Source organism: Dipodomys ordii, unplaced genomic scaffold, assembly GCF_000151885.1.
Source record: "Dipodomys ordii isolate 6190 unplaced genomic scaffold, Dord_2.0 Scaffold54, whole genome shotgun sequence".
NCBI classification, from domain to species: domain Eukaryota; kingdom Metazoa; phylum Chordata; class Mammalia; order Rodentia; family Heteromyidae; genus Dipodomys; species Dipodomys ordii.
Window position 1 is genome coordinate 1,396,262 of NW_012267270.1, and position 12,015 is coordinate 1,408,276.

Genomic DNA, 12,015 nt, shown 5'->3' on the forward strand with positions numbered 1-12,015 from the left:
GTGGAGGGGGCGTGGAGGGGGCGTGAGTCCTGCCCAGCCTGGGAAGGTCACCGAGTTGCTACTCCCATCCTGGTTGTGGGGGAACGCCTCCTGGACAGAGGCCCCCACTGGTCTGAGTTCGTATGGGAGCAGCCACTGGGGGGCGCCGTCCATCCCAGGTCCGTGCCCTCCGGGGCTGTCCACACCTGCGGCCATCTAGGCTGTCCCGTGGGCTGAGGGAGGATCTGCCCCGAGCCGGCCCGTGTAGCTGTCCCTGGGAGGCCCACAGGGTCCTCAGAGCAGTGTCCTCCATTGGCCATGTCGGCTAGCCAGTGCTCCCCAGGAGGCCAAACTTGGGGGGCCAGAGACTTTGCCAGCACAGCCAGTACACCGAGGACAGCGGCCGAGGGAGGGCGTGGCTGAGCCTGGCCGAGCCGCTGGTCCCTGTGTGCGGCGGTGGCACCGGCCTGCACGGTGTGCACACGGCCACGCTCGGGGCTGGAGGATGGTGGCAGCTGAAATACAGCCGGAGCGGTCTCCAGCCTGGCGCGTGGAATCCCCCAGCGACATCCGGATGCCTGCTGCCAACCCGTTCACTGACCCGTTCATTCATTCCCAAGGCCTTACGGACTCCTCTGTCCCCTACGTGTGGGGTACAGAGGAGGAGCTGACACGGAACTGCTCAAAGGACATTGGCATTGGCATGTCCAGGCACCAGGAGCTGCCCGGAGCTGCCCGTCTGCCTCCAGCAGGGGCCTCTCCACTGATGAGACCAGTGTGGAAACCTCCAAGAGAGGGTGACAGTCACCCCAAAAGATAGCGGTGCATTCCGACAGGCCCGAGGGGCTTGTTCCTTCCAGAGACGGGTGGGGATGGGGCTCGCCTTGTTCTGTCTACTTTCATGTGCGTGTGCGGGTGTGCGTGTGCACACATGCACACCCTGGTACTAGGACTTGAACTCAGGACCTGGGCATGGCTTATATTTTTCCCTCAGGGCTGGTGTTCTGTCGCTTGAGCCACAAGCTCCACTTCTGACTTTTCGATAGTTCGTTGGAGATAATAGTCGCATAGACTTTGCCTGGGCTGGCTTTGAGCCTCAGTTCTCAGCCTCCCTAGTAGCTAGGACGACAGGTGAGCCACTGGCATCCGGCCGCTCACAGGTTTTCAGATTAAGCGTATTACTCAGTGATGGCTGACGGCCCCGTGGTCTAGCAGGGCTGCAGATATTAATTCACTGGGCCCTGACACCCTCTCCTGGGGGCACCGGACAGAAGCCCAGAGAGGTCGTGTGAGTGTGCAGAGCTACCCTCCCCTGGGCAGCCTGTGCGCCCCGCACCCCACCTCCCTGTGCCCTGCTCACGGGGGCCCCCGGCCACCCCGGGGGTCAGCTGTTGCTCTGCTCTCGGGGGGCCCCAGCCGCCCCGGGGACCGGCCATTGCTCTGCTCACGGGGGCCCCCGGCCGCCCCGGGACCAGCCGTTGCTCTGCTCTCGGGGGCCCCCGGCCACCCCGGGGACCGGCCGTTGCTCTGCTCACGGGGGCCCCCGGCCGCCCCAGGGGCCGGCCGTTGCTCTGTGTTCTGAGGGTGAGGTCCCGTGGCGTGCCCAGCCGCGTGGCTCCGGGCTCGTCCTGTCGCTAGCGCCCCAGGTGTGCCCGCTCCGATGCACCAGCAGCACCTGGCACCTCCTTCCTGCCGGTTCTGAGCGTCGGAATGTTCTCATGTACAGACAGCTTTTTTTTTTCTATATACATACAAGAAGTGGAATTATTTCGGGCCTGTTGTCAGGCGGCTGTCAAAAGACTTGGGGAACAGAGAGGGGCCTGCTGAGTCTGAGACTTCCGGGAGAGGACGTCATCTGGGTGGCTGGGGCTGGGCACACAGGCGGGCCCTGGGGGGAGGTGGAGACCGCCGAGCCGGTGGCCCTGGGTTCTGGGGCTGGGGACGAGCTGAGGTGGGGCCGGGCAGGGGGGCACCATACTGGTGGGATAGAGGACAGGGCAGGGGGCTGGCCATTCGGGGGTCACTCACCTTCTCTGATTCTGGGGTCTCCATTCACATCGCTTCTCCTCCTACAGGTCATGTGTCCAGGGCAGGGCGTACCCCCTTCCCAGGACCTGGCCTGGCCCCTCAGAAACTGCAGCAGTCCCACAGGGACCCTGAGGCTGGTCTGGGGAAGCCCAGGGAACATTCTGGAAGGCTCCAAGCCACCACAAGGTGCCTTGCTTGGAAGCTCAAAGCTCGGTGGGTTTCAGATTTCCTCTCCTGTCTTTGCACGTGTTTTATCACCAGCTCTATGTCCTCCGTGTCCTTGAGATGCTTCGGGAATCCCTGGAGACTTGTAGGAGGCTCCGGGCGGAAACGGGAGCCTGGGTCTCTGCGGTGGACTTGGCGTGTGTGTCCCTGTGGTCGGAGTCCTCTGGGGAGGGAGGTGTGAGCTACCCCAGAGCCAGCAGCCTCTCAGGAGCGGTGCTGCGGCCGCCTCACACAGACAGAGCACTAGGAGGCCACGGCTCCACGTGACAGGGCGGGCACTGTCAAGAATGATGCTGCTGCTGGGGGGGGGAGAGCGCGGCTCGGGGGGTAGAGTGCCCGCCTCGCAAGCATGAGGGTCTGAACTCAGATCTTTGTGAATATGTGCCTGGGCCTCATGCCTGTAATCCTAGCGACTTGGGAGGCAGCAATGGGGAGGGTTGTGGTTCAAGACCAGCCTGAGCAAAGAGTCAGTAAGACCTCATCTCAACAAACAAGATAGGTATGGAGGTGTACATCTACAATCCAACCTACAGGCATGACCTACATGTGAGGATCTTGAGCTAAAGCCAGCTCCAGACCCCAAAGAAAAAAATGCAAGACCCTACCTGAAATTTTTTTTGAAAATGAGAAACTAAAGCAACAGGGCTGAGGGTATGGCTTCATAGAGCACGTGACTAACATGGCCCTGAGTTCAAATCCCAGCACCTCCCCCTCACAAGCCAGAGAAATGGGCCGCTCCTCAGGGGAGCTGTAGCAGCTGAGCGTGACCTTGGAGCCGCCCAGGCAGCCACGCGGGTGCCCATCACCGGGGCCACGTTCATCTTCTCAGCTTCTCTTAAGAGCAAATAGGAAGCTGGCGCTGAGGGCTCACACCTCTCAGCCTAGACTCTCAGGAGGCTGAGATCTGGGATCTGAGGTTTGATGCCAGCCCCGGCAGGAAAGTGTGAGATTCTTACCTCCAATTTATCAGCCAAAGCTGGAAATGGAGCTGTGGCTCACGTGGTAGAGTGCTAGCCTTGAGTGTAAAACGCCCAGGCCTCCAGTTCAAGCCCCAGTACCGTCCCAAAGGCAGGCATGGGGGCGGCGGGATTGGAAAGTCTCCAGCAGACTTTCGGTGTGTGCGCGTGGTGGGGTGCGTCCTGCCCTGCCATGTTCTGTCTGTATCTGCAGAACGCTGGTGTCCACAGCTTGGTGGGGTTCAGGGTGCCGGGCAGAGGCCAGGCAGGGCAGAGAGCAGGTCTGCCGGGGAACTCTGCTCTAGGCTAGGAGCCTTCATCCTGGGGCCTGCCCACCTCCTCTCTGGGAGCCCACAGCCCTGAGTGTGACTTGTCCTGCTCCTGCAGACAGGCAAGTGTGGTGGCCGCGTGCAGCCGGTGGTGGCCGCGTGCAGCCAGTGGTGGCCGCATGCAGCCGGTGATGGCCATGAGCAGCCAGTGGTGGCCGCGTGCAGCCGGTGGTGGCCGCGTGCAGCCGGTGGTGGCCACGTGCAGCCGGTGATGGCCATGAGCAGCCAGTGGTGGCCGCGTGCAGCTGGTGATGGCTGTGTGCAGCCGGTGGTGGCCGTGCGTGTAGTCGGTGGTGGCCATGTCTGCCTTGCACTTCGATCTGGGCTACATAAACGTGTTGTGTTTGACTTCCGGTTGCGCCCCCTGTACAGGCAGCGGCCCGGCACAGGCTCCGCCAGGGTCCTGCCCCCAGCTCAAGTCAGAAAGGCCGTCACAGGGCACGGGGAAGAGGCTGCAGCCCCTGACCTCATCCAAGGTCGTCGGCAGGCCCACAGCCCCACTGGCCCAAAGCTGCTGTTGAGCCTCACAGCTTCCTCCCCCTCCGTGAGAGCCCGGGCCAAGGCAGGGAACGTTGGACGGGCGAGTCCCGGTGCCCAGAGACGTCCATCCTCCAGACGAGAGAATGCTGCCCATCCCTGCGTTTCTGGACAGCTCCTGAGCCCGTGACGGGCCGGGTTCGGGGCTGGCTGGTCCCGCGCCCGCTGGTGAGGCCTTCCTCCCCACACTGACCGCGTGGCCAGACGCTCCCACGCTGGCTGGCCAGGGGGCAGCCGGTCTCCCAGCAAAGCCCTGCACTGACCACTGTAGAAGACCCCAGGCTGCCCCCCTCCCCTGAGGGCCACACACTCAGTGTGCGGTGCCCCAGCCTGCCACGAGGCCCAAGCCACTGCTTGGACTGTGTGTGTGGAGTCTGTGGACGGACGGCGTCACGCCCGGCAGCGTGGATGCTCCACTTGGCTGGACCCGGTGACAGCGCCGAGGACAGAGTCACGGGAGGGGGGGAGGGGCGCTCCGTGGAGATGGCGCAGGCTCGTGCAGGGAGTCGGGCACCCCCTTCCAGAACTGAGAGACGGCCTGGCACCAGGTCCGCCATGCGGAGTGAGCCAGCAGGGGCCGCCGCCGGCGCCGCCGGGGACACAGCCTCCTTTCCTAACGCCATTTCTGTTGACACAAAATGTGTGGACCATATGGAGTTCAGTTCTGAGTTCCAGTTGCTTTTCCCCATCTCCTCTCTCTCTTTCTTTTTTTTTTTTGTTTCCTTTTGGATTTCAGAAGCTGTTCTCTTAGCAACTGCAAAAAAAAAAAAAAAATGTACACTTAATTACAGAGCCCTGGCGGCTGCGCCAGGCTGCATGCCCTTTTCTCCTCCCCTTCCAGGGTGCTCCCTTCCAGAGCGTCTGGGAGACCCGTGCCCCCTGCACCGACATTGCTCCTCGCCCCACTTCTCCCCACTTGAGCTGTCTCCACGTGGCAGCTCAGGGCACCTGCCCTGGCCTCCCCGGCCTTCCGCTGGGCTGCACATGCCGGAGACCGTGCTATACTGGGTGTCTCCGAAGATGTGTGCCAGCTGCCTGGGCTGGAGGGGAGCTATCCTGGGCAGCTTTGCAGTTTGTTTTCTCCTTTCTCTTTAAAAAGATCATGAAAGCTGCGGCGGGGGGGGGGAGGCGGAGCGCTGTTTTCTGGGGGTCATCTGTGGGACACGCACCGCGGCCAGAGGAGCGATCTCTCGTGTCTGATGGTCTCAAAAGGAAATATAGGTCACGTGCAGAATTCCAGCACGCTGAGACAGGCTGCTCCTTAGCGATCTCCCTTTTGACTTGCTTACTAAATCTGCTAGCAGACAAACACAATTGGCTTTTTCTTTAAAAATTAAAAAAAAAAAAGCAGTAAAGCACAGTGCATTATATTTAGCCACGCGCGCCCGGCACCAGCCGGCTTTCCTTGGATAACCGGAGCCCCAGCGCGCAAATGCCTCCCGTGTGTGCGCAGCACCCCGCGGGGTTAACCCTAGGTGGTACCACTTCCCCGGTGCCCTGCTCACGGAGCAGAGTGGCACCGCTCACATGACAAGCGCCGCCAGAGGCAGCCGGCGCTAAGAGCAGCGTCTACACACAGTGGCTTCAGCTGACAACATGGGGTGGGCTTCGTCACCAGCGCGCCGGGACCGGCGTGCCCGGCGATGCTCGGGGCTTCACCGTGCCCAGATGCCCGCCGCCGCCGGAGTCCCAGCTGTGCCGGCTCCAAGGGGCTGGGCTGCCCGCCTAGCCTTTCTCCCTGCCCGGAGGGTTATATAATGAGCCGGCCACCGCCAAAGTCAGAGAGAAAATGAAGTCTTTGTTAAATGCCTTCACCAAGAAGGAAGGTAAGACGTGCGGTGGGGGGGGCTCGGCTGAGGAGCCGGAGCTGCCTGCTCCCCGTTTCTGGGGGGAGGGAGAATCTGGTGTGCCTGAAATTGCCGGTTGTCAGTCTGTCCCTTGCAAGGAATAATGACTTCCCATTACCATAGGGCTTGGCTTTAATCCATCCGAAGGATTAACGGGCTGGAGGTGCCTGTTCATTTCCTCGGGATCTTAAGCCTCTGGCAGAAATGCATTCCTCAGTGTCCACCTTGGATTCTGTGCCGGAGGGTGGCTTAGGATCTGAGTCCTAAGAAAGGAAGGAAGTTTTGACTCCAGTCCGCCCGCCACCTGGAGGGCCCGCCCGAGCACCTGCCATGGGGTCCCGGGCACGGCCGCTCCCAGGGCTATTTCCCAGCTCTGCACGGCTGGCCCCGGCTTGCAATCACATGGACTGGGCAGAGAAATGGCTTGGCAGACTTTAGAAGTACCTCAGCTCTTTGTCATACCTGGTGTGGTTTTTACTGTGGGGAGGGGTATATATGTATGTATGTGTATCTCTGTGTGTGCACGTGTGTGTGTGTGTATATATATATATATATTTTTATATATATGCATATAAGACAGCTAAGAAAATATCCACCCACCTAGAGTTTGCAGACTGCCTGAAAGAAGGAAAGAGTTGGGTGGAATATTAATCACGTTCAGACAGGAAAAGAGTTATTTTTAACCCTTTTCTCGCGCGCACACGCACACACACACACATGCACACACTGTCATTTCCATGGGCAGACGGTCTTCTCAGACGGGGAGCTCTCTTTGATGTGAAATTTGAAGATTTCTAACAAGGCCACTTGGAAAAAAAAAAAAAAGTAGAAAGACATCTCTACACCTCTTCCCTCTCCCAGACCAAGTTCATCTCAGCACAACCAGCAAGGAGATTCACCCCGGCCCAGGGATCCTGGGGGTCGGGGGGGGCAGTTTCCATCTCCGTTCATCTGTTCTGTCTGACGTCACCGTGAGGAGCGCCGGAGTCACGGGGTCTGGGGGGAGAAGTGCGCGTGGTGAGAGTCCCGCTGAGCCCCCTGAGGTACAGGGCGCCCCGCACCCGGCCCCGGGGCTACACCGTGCGGACCTGTGCGGGGCAGCCTTCGCCTGCATCCGTGTTCTGGTGCGATTCTCTAAAAGCCACCATGGGGGATGGGGGGCTCAGCTTCCATCGCTCTGAGCAGAGTGCACGGTTCCGCTGTCCCGTGCCCTCCCCCCCTTGGCCCCAGCTTGGGGAGTCTGCTCTCAGGGCGTTCTTCCACAGACTTGTCTCCTGATGTGCCTGTTTTGGCCATAGCCAGCCTGCCTGACCCGTCATTTTCCCTCTGAGGGTGTCAGTACCTCCCCCCGTGTGATCAGAACACAGAAGAGCCTGTTCTGTGGGAGGGGCCAGGGGGCACGGCACCAGAGCCACCGGCCACCGGGCCTGGTGGTGCCTGAGAGCCAGCCCCGGCCTCACCCTGTGGTCCTCCTGGAAGCCCAGGCCTCCGGGACCACGTCCCACTCGGCTCTTGACTTCACGCCTACGGGAGCCTCTGATCTCAGCCAGCATTGGCTCCGGTTCTGGCTCCGGCCAGTCTTGGAATCCCCCCGTTTGGTGGTTCCGAGGTCCCCGTGCTCCAGCCCTGGGGGTGAAGGCTCTCTTCAGGGCCTCCCTGCACCTGCAGCTCCCTGTGTGTGGTCTCAGTCCTGCCTGCTCAGGTCTGCAGACCCAGATCAGACCCTTGTTGGCCCCGCCTAGTGCTCAGCTAGGTCCTGTGCTTCGTCCTGTGCGCCGGGCTCAACTCTGCCGGGCACAGCCTCTGGCTCTGGGAGAATGCCACCGCCGTGGTTAGTCTGGCCCCCTCTGACGGGGGCCCTGTTTTAGCTTGGTTTGCTGGAGGAATTAGCGGGATGGAGCCGGGCTGCTCCTGCGGGTTCTTCCTGCCGCTGGTGAATCAGGGTGGGTGAGGGGCCCTGCCACCCACTTAGAAAGGTGTGCATCTCCCGGTGGACCGTCCTGGTCCTGAGCCAGAATGCCAGGTCCCAGGCCTGGCCCCGGGAAACCTCCCGCTACCGCCGGCCGGCTTGCCCACCTCAGCTCCCACCTTCCCTGGGTCACCGCCGGCCTGGGAGAGAAGTGCCAGGGCCATGTCTGTGTCCCCGCAGCTCTCCCAGGACCCCACCCGTCCCCCCAGCCTCTGCCAGGGCTCCGAGCTCTGCCAGCCGGCTCTCTCCCGCCACGCCTCCATCCTCGAGAGCATGCTGGCCTGGTCAGAGCACCGGCCCTGGTGTGGGTTCTGTGACGCTGTACACACATAGGTTTGTGTGATTCACCTCACTGCGGCCTCGGACCTGAGGTCTGTGTCCTGAACAACCCATGACATGCTTTCCTTTCTGCCCAGAAAGCTCTCCTGGGACCCGCTCCCATGGGCGAATGGGCAAAGCCCTGGCCGGGGGCAGAGCGGGCCTTAGACCTCCAGGGTGGGAATCCGGGGACAGCCGCCTCAGGTGCCCACAGGCGCTGTCCGGGTCTAGTGGCATTTGCTGGGGTTGCAACGCTGGGCGGGCAGGAGGAGGCCGCTCCGGGAGGGCTGGACACACCCTGCCGCAGGCTGCAGGTCGGCCTGGCCGGCCTGGCGCCGTAACGCTGACCCCTGGCGCCGTAACGCTGACCCCTGGTGCTGTAACGCTGACCCCACGCCTGGGCGCGTCGAGCAGCAGGTGCTGTCCCCTGTCCTGCAGGTGCGGCGGGTACGCTCCTCCCAGCCTCTCGACGACCTCTCTCCCTGTGTCCTCCTCTCCCTCCTTCCAGGGAACTGGTGAGGCGGGCCCCGGGCCCACCCTCCTGACCCGCTCTGACCTGACTAGCTCTACCCGGGCCTCTCCCCACGCACAGCCGTGCACCGAGGGCCCGGGGTCCGCCTTCCCCCAGGACTCGCGGGCTCCCAGGCTGCCTGTTGGAGGCCGTGTGTGAGCGAGGGCTCAGGAGGAGAGGCTGGGCAAGGGCTGGTGGCCAGTCCTCACACCAGTCAGGCCGGGGGCGTCCCCCCAGAGTGTCGGGGGGGGCGAGACCTGATGGAAGCAAGGCCCGAGTCCCTTCCATCCAAGGCTGTGGCTTGAGCTCGCGTGCGTGGAGATGGCCCTGACCTCCACCATCTCTGTGCTTCGTGTGGTGCCTGGGCCAGGGCCTGTGTGGGGCTGTGTATCCTGCAACCCAGGCACACGGGTAGGGGCTGGGGTGCATGGCCTCGGGGGTAACGGGCTAGGGCCTGTGTGGGGCTGTGGATCCTGCCACCCAGGCACAGGGGTAGGGGCTGGGTGCGTGGCCTCCGGGGAACTCTGCTTCTGGATGTGCGCACACACTCCTCACTCTTTCCCGTTCTCTCCCATCCAGTGCCCTTCCGAGAGGCCCCGGCCTACTCCAACCGCAGGCAGAGGCCCCCCAACACTCTGGCCGCCCCCCGGGTCCTGCTGCGCTCCAACAGTGACAATAACCTGCACGCCGGCGGCCCCGAGTGGACCGTGTGCCCCGGGGCCCCCTCCCACCGCAGCCTCTCCCCCCAGCTGCTGCAGCAGGCCCCCGGCAAGCCGGATGGCGCCGCCAAGAGCCTGGGGGGCTACCTCCCAGGACCCCGGAGCCGCTCCCCGACCCTCAACAGGCTGGCCGGCGTCGGCGAAGATGGCAAGAGACCCCAGTCGCACTGGCACGTGGGGTAAGGCGCGGCGGGGCGGGCAGGGGCCACAGGGGTCAGGCGCGGCGGGGAGGGCAGGGGCCACAGGGGTCAGGTGCGGCGGGGCGGGCAGGGGCCACAGGGGTCAGGCGCGGCGGGGAGGGCAGGGGCCACAGGGGTCAGGTGCGGCGGGGCGGGCAGGGGCCACAGGGGTCAGGCGTGGCGGGGCGGGCAGGGGCTACAGGGTCAGGAGGGCTCCACACACGGGATGTCAGCTCTCTAGCATGGACTGCCCAAGGAAATGGGGGGCTAAGCTGTACCCCACCCCTGCAGAGCCCCCCTGGGCCTGGAGTCCGAGATGACAGTTGTGACACTGCAGGCCGGGGTCAGGCCATGCTGGGTTCCCTAGGGTGGCTGGTGTCACGGGTGGTGGCCTCGTGCCCTGTCCTGTGTGCTGGTCTCTTGGCATCTCCAAGTGGAAAGGCAGGAGGGGGTGGGCACGGGGGCCGGGGGCCGGTGGTGCCGGTGGCCAGCACCTTTCCAGCACTGTGATTGCTAGTCCCAGCCAGAAGGGCAGGAAACCCAGCCCGGGTGAGGAAACAGACGTATCACAGTTGCTGGGCCTCAGAAGGCAGGCTAGGGTACCCCTGGGACCTCCAGCTCAGGTCTGGGTCCTGTGTCCCCCACTGCTCACGGCAGCCGGGCCCTGGGTTCGAGCTCAGTGCGCCAACACCTAAGCACCAGCCTCCTGTCACTCTGCCTTCCGACTTTCTTGGGCAAGGATGGGATTCGCGGAGTTGGCTCCTTGCTGGGGGACCATTCGGCCAGGGACAGGGGGCTGGGGGGGGCAGGGGCAGGTGCCCTGACTACAAATGCCTGTAGGCTGTCACCTGGCCGTGCTTGGACCCGGGACCCTGGGTCTGTGGTCTGGCAGTGTGGCATCCCTGTAGGCCCAAGCTGTGCTGTGGGCCCGGTGATAGGGGAAGTCTCCTTTGGTGCCGGTGCCCTGGGCCCCACCCTGCCGTGAGCTCATCTTTCCCCCTGAGCCCCGGCCTGTCTGTAGGGGGTCGTGCTGACACCGGCCATGATCAGGGGCTTCAGACAGGAGGCCTGACCCACAGCCCCACAGCTCTCCATCAGGCAGGCTTGAGGGAATCACCTGAGATCATGCACACTTCCCTGCCCCAGTGAGGCCTGGTGTAGACCCAGCTTTGGGCAGCTTGGAGTCGGGAAGGCCCGGGAGCCAGGAACAGTAGGAAGCTTGATTAGAGGCTCCCAGACAACCCTGGCCTGAAATGTGGCGATGGTTCTCATGGGTGAAATCCAGTGAGCCCAGAGGCTGCAGGGCCAGGGCGGGGTGTGTGTGTGTGTGTGTGTGTGTGTGCGCGCGCGCGTGTGTGTGTGCGTGAGTGTGCATGAGTGTGAGCATGTGTGTGTGCATGTGTGTGTGCGTGTGTGTGCGCGCGCGCGTGTGTGCGTGTGTGTGCGCATGTGTGTGTGAGTGTGTGTGTGCGCGCACGTGCTGCTGCCCAGGCTTCCTGGAATTCCTCCTGCCTGTCCCACTGAGCTGTTGTACGCCTTGGCACACGCCTCCTGTGCCGCCTCTTTGTGGATTCTGAAATGAATTCTACAGATGGACTTGAGGTCATTCTCAGGGTTGAATGGAGGAATGTAGGCCAGGTGCTCAGCACGGCCTGGCTGTCCTAAGGGCCTGTTCTGTGTCACCCCGAGAACTCAGATACACGTCCAGCCTCGGCTCAGAGCGGCCGGGCCTGCCTTCTTCGTGCCCCAGGCTGTGGGATGGGGTGATTGGCCATGCACCTTTCTTCCAGGACATGAGACTTGGCAAAAATTGGGGCATCCAGCCCCCTCTCTGTCTGTGCAGATTCGGGAGGGCACCGCGGCCGGCCGGGCTTGAGGGCCGCCCTGTGCGCCCTTCCGCTGTGCTCCACCTTCCTTCCGTTCGTGTCTGTGGGTCCCAGGAAGGTTTAGGAAAGCTTCCCACGGCCACACGGGGCAGGGGGCACCCTCGTCCAGGGACCGATGCCGGCTCGTGGCAAGGGGCAGGAGGCATGCGGAACCTGGCTGGAGGAGAGCGTGCCCTACCCAGGGCGGGGCCTGGCCCGTGGCCAGCGGTCCCCCCTCCCCCCTCCCCCGCACTCTGTTCCTGGTGTGTGTTCTGGAAGGCCAGCCACTGCTCCCCTGGGGCTGAACTTGCTCGCCACAGGGTGGTGAGGGCCAGCCTGGATGGGTCGGCCACCCCCAGCCTGCCCACCGCCACCCCCCCACTCCTGCTGCCCCTCACTCTCCTGGCCAGGACTCTAGCCTCGGCAGGGGCATCTCCTGGAGAAATGAGCCAGCCTCAGCGGGAAGCAGGACACGGAGTTCAGAGGCCCCTGGCAGGCTGGGGTGGGGCTGGGCTGGGGCTGGGGCTGGGGCTGGGGCTGGGCTGGGGCTGGG

At 63.3% G+C, this 12,015-nt stretch overlaps 1 protein-coding gene across 2 annotated transcripts in view; it reads left to right on the forward strand.

Annotated features, from left to right (window-relative positions):
* Shank2 (SH3 and multiple ankyrin repeat domains 2) overlaps positions 1-12,015 on the forward strand; it is a 283,271-nt gene that overhangs the window by 79,070 nt on the left and 192,186 nt on the right. Inside the window, exons 1-2 of one of the 2 annotated variants that reach the window (XM_013020960.1) lie at positions 5,844-5,880; positions 9,279-9,597. In XM_013020960.1, the coding sequence (XP_012876414.1) occupies positions 5,844-5,880; positions 9,279-9,597 (356 nt within the window). Of the gene's footprint in view, positions 1-5,843; positions 5,881-9,278; positions 9,598-12,015 lie in introns of those variants that run through there. The other variant, XM_013020959.1, reaches the window with a different exon arrangement.